This window comes from Empidonax traillii, unplaced genomic scaffold (genome assembly GCF_003031625.1).
Source record: "Empidonax traillii isolate 1590-97213 ecotype Southwest subspecies unplaced genomic scaffold, ASM303162v1 scaffold8:size5222938, whole genome shotgun sequence".
Classification (NCBI taxonomy): domain Eukaryota; kingdom Metazoa; phylum Chordata; class Aves; order Passeriformes; family Tyrannidae; genus Empidonax; species Empidonax traillii.
The window spans coordinates 1,211,823-1,230,650 of record NW_020955201.1 but is presented as its reverse complement, the minus strand read 5'-3'; the positions used below and the strand labels follow the sequence as shown (position 1 = coordinate 1,230,650).

Genomic DNA, 18,828 nt, shown 5'->3' with positions numbered 1-18,828 from the left:
ACCAAGAACACTGAATTAAAATTATAACACTTAAAAAGTTATTTTCTAATTTTCTGCTTCTGCTAGCAAACAAACTGCCAGAGATGAACTCAACGTTAGACTGAACTGATTTGTTCTACTATAACAAGCTCCCTAATAATCCTCTTGTGACACTACCTGGGATGCACGAGCTCCAGAAGATTTCTGCACAATGAGAGAGGAAGGCCTTGACTCTTCCTGTTGCGAAACATACTCAGTAGGTGACAGGAAGAGGGTGAGCATGGAATGTCATCATGTCTGAGTTTAGAAGTGCATGGCTGGAAAAAACCAACTGCCTCTTCTGAGGAAGCACCCCTACAACGCAAAGAATTGTGGAAGGAGGCCCTTTTCCTTCCAGAGGCAGCAGTGAGTTCATCTCTTACTTACGTGCGTTTTCATTTCATTAGCTACAGTTGTTGACATCATGACACAGCAGATGATAGTCACCAGGATGAAGTAAAGTGCATACATGAAGCGGGTACTGGTTGACTGTTTTATCTTTGGGCAGCATTTGCAGCACAAGGAACAAGCGGCAGTACCACAGCAGCAGGCCAACTGGAAAGTAAGACAGAAAAACACAAGTCAAAAACCACCAAAGAACTCCAGCTTCAGGTTTCTGTTGCAAAAGTCAGAAAAGAAAGATGGGAGACTTCTTGTAAAATGCCAGAATTTCTCAAGTACTCTCCTCCCAGCTGAGCAACATTTAACTGGAAGCAGACAGTCTTATTTATGAAAAATCACTAGTTTTAAGCTTTCTTTCATCCATTTGCTCAGGATGAAAGACAGAATTCCTTGTATATTTGAGTTCTGTTCTACTCACAACTTGGGTCCACCAAGACAAAAAACCACAAAGCATACCAAAAAGCATGTAATGACCTTATTCAACAAGGAGAAAGGTACGAATAACTCCTGAAAGGAATTTAGCTGGATGCTCATTACTTCCTTGCTGTCAACAGTATCATTAACTTTCAAAGAAGATGGATTCACCTTCCTTGCCTTCTAATTTTAGAAAAGTTATATATAAAAATATAAATGTAAGCCTTATTTTTATACATAAGGCAGCAATGTCCTTGGCCAGGCCCTTACTTGCAATAGGCAGCAGCTTCATATAGTGTCTGTGCTTAACCCACCAGCCATGACCACAGGAGGGTTTTTGGACACTAACAGGCAGCCAGGAGCAGGGAACCTCCCTTCCAGGTCTCACTGCTGCCAAGCCAGAGTAACCCCACCCTGCTGTACTCCCAATTTCAAGGGGCTCCCTGTGGCTAGGTATCGTGCCTGGGACTCAAGCACACCAAGGCTACTTTTTCCCAGTGTTTCCTGAGCCTCTGGAGGGGCCATGGGAACACGCAGAGGGCCTTCTGCTTTCAGCAAGCAGCTCTACAAGGTGGATTCTTCCCCAGGGATTCAAAATGCACAAGTGCCATATTTAGGTCATCCAGGTAAACCTCACTGGCTTGTATTTGCCATCAGGCTCCAAACCATCACATGCTATTTTCCTCCCAGGACACTTTCTCTTCCAGGAGCAGTGACTTGTATGATAAGGAGGAGGGTGTTTGCAGACACACATATCTGATATAACTCCACAACCAGACTGATTGATCGAAGAGCCCCAAATCATTTTGATGAAGCATCATTAGAAGACTGACTCTCAGCTTATATTTTCTTGCCTTGTCTACCTCTGCAACACTCCAGCTTGGGCTTCCTGCCTTCAGCCTCGCAGAAAGGGGGTGACAGACAGGTCATTCCCTTCCTCAGCAACAGCTCTTCATTTTGCAGAAGACACAAAATGGGGGCAGTCCAACCCTGCTCCCCCATTGCTATTCTCTCACTTCACCACCACATATCCTGCTAGAGAAGGGGCCTCAAAGCACACAGCTGCTGAAACTGCTGCTGCTGCGAAACAGAAATCCTCCCCAAAACACAAAGCTCTAGCTAGGGGGATTAGACAGCATGGACTCATGTTGGCACCAAAGCTGGAAACTAAAAATACTACGTGCAAAAGTGCATCGCGCAAGTATACTTTCAAAATAGAAGGCTGTGGTGGGCTAATTGGCAATTTTATTTTTTACACGTATTGAAATTAAGTTACCTTTTACAGCATCAACACAGCTCCAGGAAATAAGGAAGCTATGGAAAGTTACCAATTCAGTAAGCAAATGGAATAATAAAATTCAAAACAAATGCATAGTAGAAAACTATAATCCACCCACTTCAGAATTAAATGGGGGAGGGGAAGAGGGTTAAGTCTAAAGGTCCTTTGAAACTGAAACGATTTGGTATCAGTCAGATCTAAAGTCTCCACAATGAACTTCCACTGCTGCCTGACCATACCATCAAAAACTGCAGTATAGAAGTAAAAAGGTATGCAGCTTTGGCATTTGTAAAGGGAACAACATTTTCCTACACCAGGTGCTAGAGAGCTGTGCCAGTAAAATCTCATCTACATCCAGCAACATGTCTGCTACTCTACTTCTTGGTCCCTGGAGCTGCTACTTAGAACAGCAAATGCTTAAATAGAATATATAGCTCATTTGTACTGCTCCACATTACTTAGACTTTAATGATAGTTTCTAATACTAAGCACATACCCCATAAGTTGCAAATTTTGGTCAAAAATACCAGTGTCTTCATCTTCTTTCAGATGCACCTCTTTAAGCAGTCTAAGTAGCCATGGAAACCATAGAAAGTTGGTTACATTATTCAGCCACAGTCTCAAATTTGATGTTTTGGGTTTTTTTGTGAGGTTTTTTTTGTCTCTTTCTTTTTTAAACTCCAGTTATAACTAAATACATTGTAGAGTAAGCCAAGATGAAATAGGTCTTATCCAAAAATAAATGAGAACAGTCTCTATCCCAAAGAGTGAGATGCTGGCCACATCCTACTGACCCAAGAAGTTTCAAAGATGTTATCTTTGGGTGACAGACTTCAAAGCCCACATATACAAAGAGTTCTCCATTAAAAAGTTGCAGTTAATGTGCAGCTACGCTACACAGATCCTCTGATGCTACATACTTTACTGCAGGTATGGCCCATCACACTTCACCTCTGCCTTTTGACTGCAGCAACAGTCTTGCCCAGGGGCTAAAAACCCACTTCAGCACTTGAAGCACTTCAATCCAGTAACAAATTCTTCTCACGTTAAAAAAAAAAAAAACAGGCTGGGAAAAAAGCGCAAGTAATGTCAAATCTTTTACAGATTTAGCTTATCATTAAATAGAAACTTAACACAGTTTGGGATTTCGGGGTCTTCTCTGGATTAGCAGGTTCACAGCTGAGCTGCAGTTTCTCTCGTGCCCGGTGGTATATCAGCTGAGCTCAGAGGTCAAATCACACAGAGACACCAGCTGTGGGTGCTAAAGCTGATCTAACTTTATTTTACAAAATGGAGGGGTTTTATATGCAGATAAGGAAGGTTCTGGAAAAAGAGGATAAGTATATATAAATTTGGACAGGGCACTGGATAAGACTTAAGACTGATATACATAATAGGGGGGATACATGCATCTTCAGATAACTACTAAGTTCTTAATTGTGAAAACTACAAGTCTCTAACTGGACATTGGCTGTCACAGCGAGGGAAAGCAGGGACACTCAATATGAGTATCAAGCAAGCTTCGTTTATTCATTATACAGTACAGCTTATATAGGATACATAATGAGATAATTAAAATTCTGTAACCTAACTCTATGATTGGTAACAGCCTTAACAGTCAGCTGCAGTCACACACAGTCTCCTAGAATCTTACACACTAACACTATTCTTAGCTCTAATATCTATATTTACCACTAGCTTTCACATATGGTTGGATGTTCACCTCTTATTTACATTCTTTTCCATGCTGCCAGACTGAGGCCTTGCTGCATTCTGCAACAATTGGCCAGTCAGAGAAACCTACTCTCCCCTGTGTAAGAGGAAGAGCTCGCTATCTAACAGACAGTCTGTTTGTCTGATGCTGTCTGGCCTATGGTGCCAGACAGTGCTTCCTTCCACCTTCTAAACTCCTGTTCCTCATCCAGGTTACTCCCAACAGTAACTCTTCCAAAGAATATGTTCTGCAGATGCTGTGCAGTTTTTAGGACAGAGACAACCCAAAAAACAAATAAAGGTCTGTAATCACTGCCAGCTGGCAGGCCTTGAAAATCCAGATCTGTACAGTTCTTCAAAGTCCTCTGATCCTCACAAGCCCAGGGTCTCCAAAAGCCCAGTGCAATGGCATCTGAAAGTCAGGCTTCTCTGGCAGGAGTCTGTCATGCTGCAGCAGGTTCTGGTTTTGAGTCCCTCTCATCCAAAGGCTCCCACAAGTCAAGCAACAAGCATAGCCACCTCAGCTCCCCCTCTAGCTTTACATCTCCTCACCAGGTAAACATCACAGTCTGACAATAATTAAAACACTACACAAATATTTATGCTTTCCATAAATCCTTACCACCAGCCAGCTCCCTCACGCTAACCTCCCATGACTCCAGGTCTCCACACCATAGATCAGCTGCCTGCTTTGTTCAGTGCTACCCTTTTGGAGCTCAAGGAAGGTATGGTGCCAGCTTGCCTGAGACCCCAAAAGTTGAAATCGTATTATACTTGAAAGAGACTGCTCCAGGATTTGAACCACCTGGATGATGGCTGACTTGACTGGTTTCACAACAGCAGCTGTGGAAAGATGTGTGGGGAATTTTTCTGTTGAAAAATATTCAAAGCACAGTTTCACAGACATTTCTTCTGGTAGCCAGGCTGGCTTAAAAGCCCCTCTCCTCTTGTCCACCAGCCCCTCACTCATTTCTTCTGCCGCACCAACACCTCACTAGCTCTGACAGTCCTATCTTGTGGTGGGGGTGACTAAATAAAGCAATCTACTGGGAAAAAAAAAAAAAAGAGGGGTAAGGAAAATGAAAAAACTACATATCAATCCTTTTCAGCTGCTGATTTATTATTCAATAGCAGCAATGGTTCTACTATTTCATTTGAGGGCACAGTGCACAGGTAGGAGGGGAAAGCAGAGGTGAATGTCTTGCAGCTGTCCTGAATGCTTTCATCCTTCTCTGAACAGATATTTCAGTGGCCTTTTCCTACTACCTCATTCGATTAGAGTGCAGGGAGTTCAAGCCAATGCAGAGGAACAACAATTTTTACATCCACACAGAGAGAAGCAGAAGTAAGCAGACATGTAACAGCCCTAGTTTGTGCAAACCACTCTTCCAAGTGCAGGTAGGCCTGGACATATTGCACACTCCCATGTTCAACAGCCTCGGGAGCATCTATGGTTAACAAGAGTTAAACAGTTTAACAAAACAGGGTCAAAGTGGCTTATCAACTTGCACATAAACTGTTGGTTACCTCCACCAACATACCCTTAACATCTGCCACACACTCAAGTGTTTTTTGGAAGCTGTGATACAATCTGATAAATCAGTGGAATGAGGTGTGAAAGTAGCCTTAAGCACATGTATCTGTTCTCATACAAGAATGAGAAGTAAGTGAACATGCCCTGCCTGCTGCTTTTGTAGAGACAGTGACATTTTAAGAAGGTATTTTCCACATATGCTTCCAAAAAGATCTCAGAGGGCTTAAAAATAGTTGGCTTAACCATTAAAACAAAGTGAAGAGTTTCAGGATCACAGCCCAAAATAGCCTATGGTATTTTAAATTATACAAACCATTGCTTATCACAATAAAGCATTTCCTTTCAGGAGAGTTCAGCAGAAATCGTAAAAATCAAAGGGAATAAGAGCACAATGAGGAAAAAAACCTTCAGACTTTAATGAAATGAAGACTTAGCAGCTTTTTATTTCTTCCTTCCTAACTGATAGCCTGGCCAGAGCATCGGGAAGACTGCATGCCTGTCCACAGAGCGTAGGAATGTGCCTTGCTGAAGCTTTTTTTCATAGGGGCCTAGAGCAGCTTAGTTTTTCATGCACTGCTTGACTACTTGACTACCAGCATTTTCTGGGCCATAAGATTTGCAGATAATGCAGTCACTGAGCTGGTAACAGTGTTTATCAAAAACACCCAAACATCTACTCTCACAACTACCGGCAGCATCCAAGCAGACTGGACAGGCAAAGCAGCCAGCCTTGCATGAATGATGTCCTGAAGAGGCTACACACTTGCCTTTGCTTGGGCTTTTGGTTTCAGGGAAGAGCGTCTGGAATGTTGTTAGTGCTCTGATGCCAGGTGTCCCAAGGAGGGTTAGGAGCTGGTCTAAGACTGTTATTGAAAACACACCGCTGTTAAGCATATGCATTTTCCATAGGCTTCTTCAACCAGTCACATGATTACACAGGGGTTTACCCCTCAGAAATAACTAAATTCAGGAAAGAGGCTTTATTTTATTCTACGTCTGATTTAACTGGCTTTTCACTGCTTCTTATTTAATATTCAGACTCACCATGTGACTTAAGCCAAGAGATTTTTGCGACCAACATACCACTTAATCAACTGATGACCTATTTTAAAGAGCATGTCTCACACTGCAAACTTTACAAAATTAAAACAGTCTTCAGAGAAAAGTCATGCTGGCCCAGGCACTGCCAGAACAATGTTTCTGAGTGAGGGTTTCCTGCTCTGAGGTGAATTTCCAAAGCAAGGGGCTTGTGCCTTGCACCACAGGGCAGAACTATCATAAGCACCAAGCAGTCCAAAACCTAGGCAAAAAAGCAGCATCTAGGACATGTAGATGAGGGTTAAAGAGCTAAAATGTGGATGAGCCACTGCCAGGCACCAGCAGAGCTGAAGTTAAGCTGTACTGGGGATGATTAGCTTCTGTTTCTGTGCTCAAACATTACCAAGTGGTGACTCAGCTCAGCACTGGAAAATAATGTCACTGCAAAATGTCTATATTCAAGCTTGCCTAACTGCTCTTCTCCTGATAATTTTGGAAAAATCAAGACAATTGTTTGGTCTGACCTGAGCCGCACAGTGTATCACATCACACAGCTCCTCAGTAGTATAGCTATTTTCCATTAGCACAGACCATCTGGATTTGACAGCAGCATGAGGCAGACTGTCTGTCCCTCTGGTTACTCACATCTGCCACTGAAAACAGAATAAAACCCCCCACCTTCTAATTTGTCTGCTACAGTTTTCCAACACTGATCCTTACTGAAGCTTTCTTCGCTGGCTTAAAGAGCCTTTCAATTGCCTGGTCTTTTCTCTCTGCTCGTTGACATAAAAGTCCCAAACATTTACCCTCAGTCTCATTTGAAGGCTTTAGGACTTCTCTCAGCACTTAAGTTGTTGAGGGTTTTTTTCTGCATCCCTTCAAGTCTGCCCAGTCCCTCCTACAAAAACATGCCAGTTTGGCTGCACACAGTCACAAACAGTGGAACTCCTTCGAAAAACTTTCCCCAGCATGCAGCCACAGAGGGAGTGAGACTTGGCACTCCACTCTGTGGGAGCAGCCTGCCCTTCACCCACACCTTGTGCAGACAACCAGCTAGATGGTTGTACTTACAAAGCTGTATTTTATTTATACTGGGGTCATGCCGTTTGAGTTACATCACCTTCAATATTAGCCTCTGCTCCACCAGCCCTTCCATCATGCCTGTGTGCTTTTGGGAACAATTTTAAATGTACTGTCAGGTCACTGATAGAAACAGACCTGAGCATGAAGATTCTTGGCATTGATCCCTTGTGATTCTTCACTGAGAACACACTCCACTGGGTAACAGGTTTAGCTGTCCTTTCCTATAATTTCATATTTCAGTTTTCTCATCTGCAGGTAGTTTATACTAATGCTGCAGTCACTTCTCTCACTTTCTGACTTGAGGAACAAACCCCAAAATTCACAGAGTAGGTATGTTTATTTACTGTGCTGAGTGTATGGGGAATAATGGGGAATAAATTCACCTACCGTGCTCACCTGCTGCCTTTGTTCAGCTCCTTTTATGTGATACAATGTTACATATGCATTAGTTGTGTTACATAAACATTATTTGTGCATTAACTGTGTCAGCAAATTCCTGAAAATTGGGAGGGGAAATCATTAACATACACCACTCCTATAACTCCGCCTCAGAATGCCCCTTGGGGGTCTTCATTGAGAGTCTTTTGGATGAAGTAAGAAGTCTTCCTCAGCTCTGAACTCTTCACCTTTGCAGAGAACTGCTGAGCTGGCACTGGCCACTCACCTCAAAACTGGTTTCATCTTGTCTCTTTCTCTCCAAGCCCCTCTTTATCAGCCTTCAAGGTCTCCCTCAGTGCTCCTTATCGAAACTCCAAGGTTTTTGTTCCTGCTAGAATCCTCATTATAAAGTTAACCATATCCTGTCTGCAAGTTAGCATAAGCAAGCAAGGCCCTATTCTAAATTAACAGTATTCTATCTAAAAATTAGCTCTAGTAGGCAACTAAGGCTACAATCTTTTGTCATCACTTTATATTTGATCATCCCTTTTCATTTCACAGCAGACGAGCTACTAACACAGCTGGAACATGAAAGACAAGGCAGCAATGGCAAAGTCTGTCATTTGGGGCCATCATTTCATACCAAGAGAAGATTTTCTCCAGGTTAGCTCTGATGTTCAAGACCAGGACTCCAGAGGTACAATAGCACACATACATACAATGTAGTGTGTATCACCAGGTACAGAGAACAAAATGCAGGGCAGTAACTGCTTAAGTCCATGTACCACTGGAGTGAAAAAGCAGTTAAAATTAAATTTTCATATGTATTGACTCAAAAGCATATAGCTGGAACAGCTGCTTCACTTATGAATGGACAGCTCTGAACTATTCCAAAAACATGTTGTGTCTTTAAAAGATAGTTTCAGTACTCAGTTCGAGAAGATTTTAGGGCAGGGAGTTAACACAAAACAAACAAACAAACAAAAAGACATGAACACTTTGTACAAAGTGATAAAAGCCAATACACTGGTACAAGACATTAACTATTTCTCACTGAATTGTAAGAAAGATGTTACAGCTTAGATTGATGTCACCACAGTGACACACTTTTCTAGACTGGCAGGTTCAAAAAGGAGACTGCTCATGTCTTGCTGTTGCTTTTCCATGAGCATTTTTAAATACAATGCCTTTTTGAGACATATCCTCAATAGTATTCCTGAATCACTGTTTTGCCAGTGACTGTAACAAGCCAAGGGATAACCCTCACAAGAGACTAGCCTCCTCATAAAACATTAAGAACAATTCCTGTCAAAACTCAGTACCAGAGCTTACATATTGCTGCATTTTGGATTAGTCCAACTGGACAGAGGGAAGAGGAAAACTTTACATTTTCAGACTGTTAACATTTATATGTTTAATACTTCAGCATGCACTATCTCTAACTGCTGAAAGGTTCAATCACTAAACTGCAAACATTAGTCACAGTATAGTTATCAGTAATTAAAATGATAATAACATTGCTGGTAGGTAAGACTCCCTTCAAAACAGGCACAGAGCCGCCTTCCCCCCAACATGCCATCACAGGCACACATTACAGTGTACCCCACAGCTCTGGCTGGCTCAGTCCCTCATTGCCTCATGCTGTAGCACATGCTGATGCTGAAGCAAGTCTCTTGGGTGACTTGAACAATGCAGCAGGTTAAATTCAGTTGGTAGAACGGTTGATTGAACTGCCTAAAAACCTAGGCAGCTAGGTACAACAAAACATATTGGGGCCTGCACAGTCGGGAAAGAAATGGAAGCACTACTGAGAAAGAAGTGGAAGCACCGTTGACTTCAGTCTTTGAGAAGAACACTGGAAGCACCTTCACATGGCTAAGCTGAGAACATCATCCAGCATCAGCATGTGTTTGGGATCACAGGAGTCACTAGCTCCAGATAAGACCTTCAGCTTACACTGTAGTCATAGCTCAGGTTTTCATGCCATTGCTTCCCTAAAATAAGTATGCCACGCCTCCACAACTGTGAGTGCATCCACTGTAAAGAAAGTCTCAATTACGGGAAAAATATATCCTGGAATACCAACACCTGCAAAAATTAAAGCAGCCAGTTGTATTTAGGTCCTTTCTGCAGAAAAATACCCCCTTGCCCTTAAAAGTAAGGGCCCTGCTCTCATACTGCCTTCATTTCACACCTGTAGAGTTATGTGTATTTAAACTGTTTCTTTAAACCCACAATGGGATGCAAGAGAAAAAGGTTAAAAAAACAAGTAGCGATTGGAAAATAATCAAGAATGAGAAAGACTATCTTCTGCCTCTTATACAGTGACAGGGAAAGGTTTTCAACTGTTTTGCCAGTGGACGAGGGTCAGCACAAGAAACACAGAACCAACTTTAAAAAACAAGTGTATAAATTTACTATAGTGGAAAATAGCAAAGAATTACAAAAGAAGCAAATAATTACAAAAGGATAAGCTTAGCAATGCACCTAATCATCACTACAAAGAGTGTCTATAGTGATCAAGAAAAACACATCACTGGTCACCCTAATACATCACCATCACCACCCAGACCCGCAGGTCAGCTGGGGACACCCAATCACAGCAAAGGGCCGAAGAACCACTCCCGGTAACCGGGAAATTGTATGCAGTGCGTCTACTCGTAGGTGAGGTCTCCATCTTCGCTGTGAAAGGGTCCAGCTTTTAAATTGTCAAACAAACAAGCTTACCGTCGCTTATTTAGTGAGGTAAATGTCTTGCTTTCTTTTCCCCTTGGGTTTCACCTAAAGCCTGATCAGTGCTCAGAGGAAAATCAAGGGAGTCAACTGCTGCTGAATGGGGCCAACCACCTGCCTCCATGGCCTTGACTAGTCTCTAACTACAGAACAATGGATACATTCATATCTTAAATTTGGGCCATCTACTGTTGAACAAAGCCAGCTGTCTACTTCCATGGCCTTGACCAGTCTCTAAACATAGAAAGATAGATATATTCATATCTCATTAATGAACAGATACAAATCCTCACTAATAAGTGAATACCAATATATCTCACTAACAAGCATACATGTTTACACAGCTGGAGTCTTATCATATTATGTATTTTACTAATGATTATACAGAATTTTGGCTAATGAGCAGATACATGGCTAAATAATAACATTAGGTTGGAAGGTTCATCTAGAGGTCAGCTCTGGCTCAGGGCCTGTTTTCAGGCCTCAGCACTTTACCAACCTAGCGATGCAATGTTAAATGATACAACAGCTACAGGACCTCACTGTCTTTTGGTCACTTTTCCCTCCCTTTCTGATCACTTTTGAATCCAGCAGCAAATTTTATCCAGCTATGGCAGGCCAATGGGGCCTCAAAGATATGTTCTTATAGTTTCCTTGAAAAGAGGAAAAAGTTTCAGCAGAAAAAAATGATCTCTCAATCTTGAGGAAGAAAAAGGCTTAAACATGAGCTCAGTATTTATCAGAAAGGCAATCAGCATGAGGTACCAACCTCAGTGAACAAAGCTGCAGAAAAACAGGTTTTGCTAATTCAGTTATTCAGGAAACCATTCCTTTAAAGCAAAAACTCTGTGTTTCTGCAAACAGGGAAAATAGGTCTTCCCCAGTCTGTTTTTCCTAACTGCATTAGGTTAGTGTACTACACTAACAGTACACTACAGTATTCTACATCTGACCTCAGACAGCTAATTTCATCTTCTTTTATGATTAATAATAGCAGTGGTAGGGGTGTGGAAATACCCACAGGTAAATATTCAGGTTAAACACACTAAACAAACCATTCTCACCCAGGAAGACCATTTGCAAAGAGATATGTTTTGGGGAGCACTATGTGAGGGAGAGCCAGGAACACCACCAGCATCATCCCACAGCACTGCAGCACATCACACTACGCATACTCCCAACAGTGTTCCAGCAACCTCAGAGGACACAAACCTGGATGGGGGTGACAGAACCATCCTTTCCACCACAGAATGAACAAAAGGAGACCATGGGAACTGCAAGCCCCCTTCTCAACCTGAAGATGCAAACAGGCAGTGCCAGGGAGACAGGCAGCCCAGAGGGCACAGGGGTCTCCCTCCCTTGTCCCAAAAGCTATGGGTCCCAGAAGTCATAAAATGAGCGAGGTCAGTCTTATAAATATAGATGCATGCTTCTTTTTCCTCTCCCTCTAAAAAAAGGAAAAAATCATAATTAGAGGTCTGGGTATAAAATTAAAATCTGATACTCTAACTTGTGGAATATCTCACTGTATTTACTACATGATATGATTTCTAAGTGCAGAACAGTATTAAGGACATCACTCAAGATTTAAGAGGCCTACAAAAATAGCTTCATGAGCTTTAATAGCTACCAGTTCTAATTGAAAAATCCATCTTCTTGAATAACCCAGCTACAACATACTGTCCCCTCAAAATGAATGTTAACGATCTCAATTACATTCATTTAACTCTGGAAAAAACATATTCATTGTAATAAAGATTTTCTGCAACAGCTGCTTTCTGTAACCATGATCTCAGCTTCATTCTCCTGAGAATAACAACTGAAGAAAAGCCAAATGTAAAATCCTGTTTCCTGTCAATTTAAGCAGATGTTTTTATGTAATCAAAAGCATTGTGGAGGCCCAAGCCAAATTGTATTCTCACTACATTCTCAAAATAGGTCTACCAACGAAACACTAGTAAAAGAAGAATATTTAGCAAGCTTATTACAGCTCAGAAACCTGAGCTGTAATTTTTTGTCTTCAAAAAAAGGTTGTATATCGCCCAATAAAAAACAACTGCAGAAATTAAAGTTTAGAAATGGCCACGTTCCTTCAAAGAAAGTTCCCAGGATCTACCTGGCAAGGATACAGGTCACATAGTAATGTTCACCAAGATTATTTTAAATAATTTTTGAGTGCAAAATCAGCATAACCAAAGTACATTGAAGTTTGGCAGCTTGCTGCTATATCCTTTAACAACAGGAATCTGGGCTGCAAAACCTGAATGCATTTATTCTGACAGGAACCATCAACCAGACAGCACAGTTTGAACCAAAATTAAAATTACTAACCACTCATTGTCTTCTTATCAGGAAATTTTGCTGGTATATGAATGGAGCAAAAACACATAGTCAAGTCATGTTAACTTACAACAAAACTCTGATATGAGCTACAGACATCCACCCATGGTAACTGTACCTAAACAGCTCAGAAAGATAATGGTAAAATTCGCAGGTAGTTCTAGGAAAGTAGATCCACAGAAAGAGAGAGGCGCACCCAAGGTGTCTAAAGGGCAAAAATACTTCCCACAAAAAGTCCTCACGCTACAGGATATCAAACCCATTAAACTAGTATATTTTAGGAAAAAAGCAGGGACCCAACATGAGTGTTGTTTTTCAGAACTCATATAAAGTTCCATCTTTCCTCAAGCAATTCTGGAGACATGGTTAACTTCATCTTTAGGGGAACACTGAAAGAGAGGCCAAATTCCTTCTTGATTTTTCCAGCTTCATTAACAGTACCCACAAAACACTTGAGAGAGCTTGGTTTAGCCAGAAAGAAGAACTATTCCTTTTGGTTTTCTTAATCGTGTTAAACAAACATCTCCTCATCAAGGCTGGAATAAATCAAGTAATAAAAGCAAAGACCATTTTTCATTTTTAAAATGTAATACTGCATGCTAATGAAACATGGTTTATGCCATTATCACCTTAGCCTATAAAAAGGTTGTCTACACTACCTTTGCTGGTATAACTCTGGCAATATGCCATATTTACCACAGATAAGTCTTACATCAATTGTAAGTCCTTATTTTTTTCAGAATACATCTTCCCAGGGGTTTTTGGTACTATGCATCCACTTCAGGGCTTTTGCCTCATCTGCGACAACACTAAGGAGTTCAGTTTATTTACAGACTCCAAAGCGACACATCAGTGTCAATAAAACACATTAGTATCAGAGACTACTACGTGGGGTAGGGACAGAGGCTTTAGGAATGTCACAGAAGTAGGCCATAGTAAAGCCATGCCATTCCCCATTGAGCATCACAACAGTTTCATCCTCTTGGTATTAAACTACTTCTCCAGGAGCTACATCAAAAAAAACCTAATGAAAACGCAACAGCCATGAGCCACTGCAGTAACATTACCTACTAACAGCACTTCACTGAGCTGCTCTACAATTTGTTTCACATGCTGCCAAAATGGATGTGAAACAGCAGTCAGGGAGGCCCCTGTTTCTAGAGGAATATTAGCAAGTGCAGTTACTACTCTCCCCCACAACCACCCAGTGCTGTTTGGAGAAGTCCAGGCCAGCTCCCAGGGCAACTGAAGGCAAGCTAAGTACTTCTACCATCCCACTGAAGATTGAAAGAACCATAGACAGAAGTCCAAATCTAGTTCGGGATTTCAACCTTCAGGAAAGATATAAGATTTTTTTTTCCCAGGTGGTTCATACAAAACCAAGAGAATAATCAGATGCTGAGGGTGGGCAGGGTGAACAAAGCAATAGAAATATCAATAGAATTAGGTGTTTTCATATGTAGAACAATAGGAATAAGTTCACTGGTTAGTCTGTTGCAGACTGGAAAAGTAATAATGAGTTTCTATTGCAGAAAAGGAGATTTAGGAAAAGGAAACACAAATAAAGTAACTGGAGAAAATGTTTAACATCACACCAGAGAGATAATTGTTACAAACAGGAGTCCTTCCCTTAAGTGCAACCACGGATGAGATTTGGAAGGGGCCTCACAATCACCCACCTCCTCCAAGCCATGGTCCTTCGTCCATGGAACTAATTTAAGCAGGAAAACAGGTGCATCGTGGTAACATATGGAGCACTGAATTCCCACTCCATGGATGCTGAACAGTGTAGGTCCTGCCCTGCCCTCCATCACCACTTACTGTCATCTTTCACTTCCTCTGCCAGCACCCAAACACGCCGAATTGCTTCGCAAGCCAAATGTAAAGGAGTTTGTGAAAGGGTTCGAGGTCTAGCAGGAAGCCTGGGGCTAGGAGAGAAGTTAAGACCAACCCCGTTCTTATATCATGGGGGTCTCATCTCCCCACCATATGGAACCAATGACAACTACCCAACCGACTCTCGTAGGCCTAAGCGATCTGTCGCCCATTAGGGAATTCCTCCTTGCCGTGCAGGGCTTTGGGAAGGCCCCTTTCCATGCCGGCGCCTCCATCTGCATGCCGCTGCCCTGGTGCGGACGACGGCGAGCCCAGCGGCTCCCGGCTGCCCGCACACACCTCGGGGAGACGTGTCGCGCGCAGCTTCCCTCCAGAAATACGAGGGAAATCTACCCAGGGAACGGTAGAAATGCCGCTTGGAGCACTTGGCGAGCCCGGATGGGCATCCGCGCTCACAGCCAGGGCTGCTGTTCCCCTCCCGCGCCCATGGCCCCGGACAGCCTGGCTCGCAGGGAGGCTGCGGGGACCGCCGAGAGCCGCGGCCCGGGGGCAGCCCAGGGACGGACCTCTGACCCTTCCCCGCCCCGACTCTCCGGGTGAGCGGCGGCCCGCCGGGCGCTGCCCCGGGACCTCGGTCCCCGCCACGGCCGTGGAGGCCGCGGGCCGGCTCGCAGCGCGGATCCCCGGGGGATGTCCGCCCTCCCTGCGCCCCTCGCCCCGCACACCTGCCGGGCTCCCAGCGCCCCCAACCCCTACCTGGCCGACACAGCAGCGGGCAGACATGCTGGCGGTGTGGAGTAGCTCAGCTCTCTCGGGGCTGCCGCATGCGGAAGGGGCACGGCTGGGATGTCCTGGGCTGGGCTGGGCAGCTGAGCGCGGGGCGCCTCCGCCCGGCCCGGCGCCGCCTCCGCCCGGCCCGGCGCCGCCTCCGCCCGGCCCGGCGCCGCCTCCGCCCGGCCCGGCGCCGCCTCCGCCCGGCCCGGCGCCGCCTCCGCCCGGCCCGGCGCCGCCTCCGCCCGGCCCGGCGCCGCCTCCGCCCGGCCCGGCGCCGCCTCCGCCCGGCCCGGCGCCGCCTCCGCCCGGCCCGGCGCCGCCTCCGCCGCGCGTCTTCCGCTGTCGTCAGCCCGTGTGTGAGCTGCGCGGCCCCGGGCCCTCAGGGCTGTGGCAGCGGCAACACGAGAGGTGGGTCTCTGCGCGGCCACCCTCCGCAGGCTGCCCTGCTCCCAACGACACTGCCGGGATCACCTGCCTGCTCACATAACACCTGGTTTTGGGTGGCTGGAATTTAATGAATTCAGTGGATGAGGCATTTGAACACGAGGATCTTAAAAGACTAGGCATCAAACTGAAGTTTAATGCCGTGGTGCACGAACCCCGGCTCCGAACTGCTGTGCCGCATCCCACTGCCCGCGCCTCCGTGGAAAAGCCATGTTTCCTCAAAGGACAGCTGGAAGGCCGTGCTTTCCTAACAGGAGCCAAGACCTTTCCCAGTGTTTCAGAAACACCTTTTCCAGCATCAGTCGTCTCTAACCATGTGCAGTGCTAGGCAGGAACTTAGGATTTCCTAACTTCCGTGTGACAATAGGAATTTGCAAAGCCAAATTCCCATAGGAATTACTATTGCAAAGCCACCAATGAAGAAGCAAGGAAGGTCTCCGTGGAAACACTCGCTCACCTTGTCCAGTTCCTGGCCTCTGTGTATGTAACGCACTCTATAACTATTTTAAACTTTATTTCTAGTCTTAACTGCCCCTACTTCAGGAATTCAGTGCAATTAAAAGCTATTAACCTGCATATGAGTACATACATATAGATAATTAGCAACACCTACCAAGGAAGCTGATGGATTGCAGGATGTAAATCCCCTTCCTCTTTACTCATGTGGAAAGCTGATGCTCTACCAAGTGGATCATATGATGAATCAGCATTACACAATTTGGTATTATACTGGGGACTGAAGAGAACAGTTACCACAGGGGTACAGTTAATAAAAAACAGCCAGTGTGCTCTCTTTTTAATGGTGCTCTAACAGCTGCATATACTCAGTTAGAGACAGGGTATTTACCACTCTTATCAGATTAATTCTGTCAACCAGATGGTTACTAAGCTGCAAAGGACACCAGCTTGCAGGTATCCAAGAGGACCTCAGCACAGATGTGGCTGATGCTTCTGCTTCATAGAAGTAGCAAAAGCCCCAGCCTCAGGTCAGGACTGGGGTTGGAGGCTCAGCAGACCTTGTCCTTTCCCCAGAGGCAGGGCTGCAGAAATAGGCTCAAGAACTGAACAACAGACAGGAAAGTAGTGTGGCCAGCCAACAAGCAATGGAAAACCACTTGTGTTTTTAACTTTGAAACACAGTCAGCTTCCTGAAGCATGTGGTTAAGACATGGGAACACACGGATCACAGGACAGTGAGAATTCAGAAGAACTGTAATCATCTTCTATTTCTGTTCCAGACTTTTATAAAATTGCAAGAAGCTGACTAGTGAGGCTTTGCTTAATTTCCACATCAGCAAAATCAACTCAAAACATGAAGGAGAATCTGAGGTTTAATTTAAAAATGAAACTGTTATGCAAAGTAGTGCAGGTGACATATGGGCACGGTGCAAGAGTATGCAAGCGTATGAGTGGCTATACCATACGTCAGCATGTCTGTGACAGCAAGCAGCAGTCACTGGGTGGGGAATGTCATTAATTCACTGCTCTGTGCAGGTCTGTTGATGCCAGCCAGCACTGTTATCACAAATAAATCTAGCTTCTTCACTAAAGAAAACAGCAGAGCTCTGTAATAGATTTTCCAATCAGTGAGAGCACCTAAGAGCCTTGGGATGTGTGCCTTGGCTTTTTGGATGAAAAATTCGTCACCAGAAAGGCTTGAACTTCCCTGCTGTGTTGCTGGCAAACATTACACAGGCTAATAGCAAAGCAGTGTGCAGATGTTACTACATGAAAAGAACTGTCACTCTAAAACTATTCATGCACTTATAATAAGGTTTACCCATCAAACATAAATTCTGAAATCAGAGAAGGCTAATTTGATTTACTGACCTGAAATCTCAACCAGTAATTCCTGCCTTAAACTGTTCTTTTTGGCAGGGGGCCTCTTTGAAGAGATGCTGATTCTGATTTAGCGCTTTCAAGTGACAGGGAATCCACAGCATCATGATTTGGCCTTGCTTTGCATAAGTTATTTTATGAACATAGACTTACAGAGATTTAATAAGTCAGGTAGAATAGGGACATGGAATGTTGCCACAGGAAGTAAGACAGCCAAGGAGCACCCAGGGATGGAGTTAAAACTCTGGTCTCAGTTCAAGTGTCAAGGAGTGACGAATGAAGGAAAGTGCTCAGTTAGAAGCTGTAACTGTGTGACAATTCTCCAGAAAATCTCTGTTCAGAAGCTTGTTGTGCCTTAGGAACAAGCCCCTTTCCTCACCTGTGTGTGCACAGGCAGGGTAGAGTAGCAAACCTAAACCCTCAAGAGCATGTCACTTTGAGCCACTTGCCTTCAGGCAGCCTACAAGACATCCAGCCCATTTTCATACACACCAGTGACCTTGCGTGGCACGTCAGCTTTGCTCAGGTCACCAGGACAGGCATTATTACCCTCAGATCCCACCTGCAGTTTTGCTTGTGTATGTTGCCCCTTTATTATTACTCGACTCATTTCCACATGGATTGTTGTTACAGAAGCAGAGGTTCTCACATACCTCTTCTCTGTGAGAATGCAGTATTACTACCTGTAGTGAGAACTCAAAAGTGGTAATGCAGAAAGCTTTTGGACATAGCACAGAGAAGTCTTAACAGGAATGCTAAAGGACTGCTTACTCAGTACTCACACAGCATGAACCAGCTCAGTGTATTTTAGGATAACATGAAGAATTGAGCTGTTTTATTCACACCTTCTGAAATCAGAATGATGCTTTCAATATTACATAATTTCAAGATTTTTCAGTAATTAAAGGGGTTTGGTTTGTGTCAACTGGCAAAGTGAAGAGCACAAAAAGTCTGCATCCAGTGAGAAGGAAGAATGTACCACTTGGCTGTTTTTCAGATTAAA

At 43.9% G+C, this 18,828-nt stretch overlaps 1 protein-coding gene across 1 annotated transcript in view; it reads right to left on the bottom strand.

Moving 5' to 3' along the window:
- The window catches only part of SERINC5 (serine incorporator 5), a 44,335-nt gene extending 28,707 nt beyond the window's left edge, over positions 1-15,628 (bottom strand). The window contains exons 1-2 of the mRNA XM_027882429.1: positions 15,525-15,628; positions 406-573 (exon numbers count right to left, since the gene is read on the bottom strand). Of these exons, the coding sequence (XP_027738230.1) occupies positions 406-573; positions 15,525-15,551 (195 nt within the window). The 5' untranslated portion in view covers positions 15,552-15,628. The remainder of the gene's footprint in view (positions 1-405; positions 574-15,524) is intronic.
- Between the last annotated feature and the right edge of the window lie 3,200 nt (positions 15,629-18,828).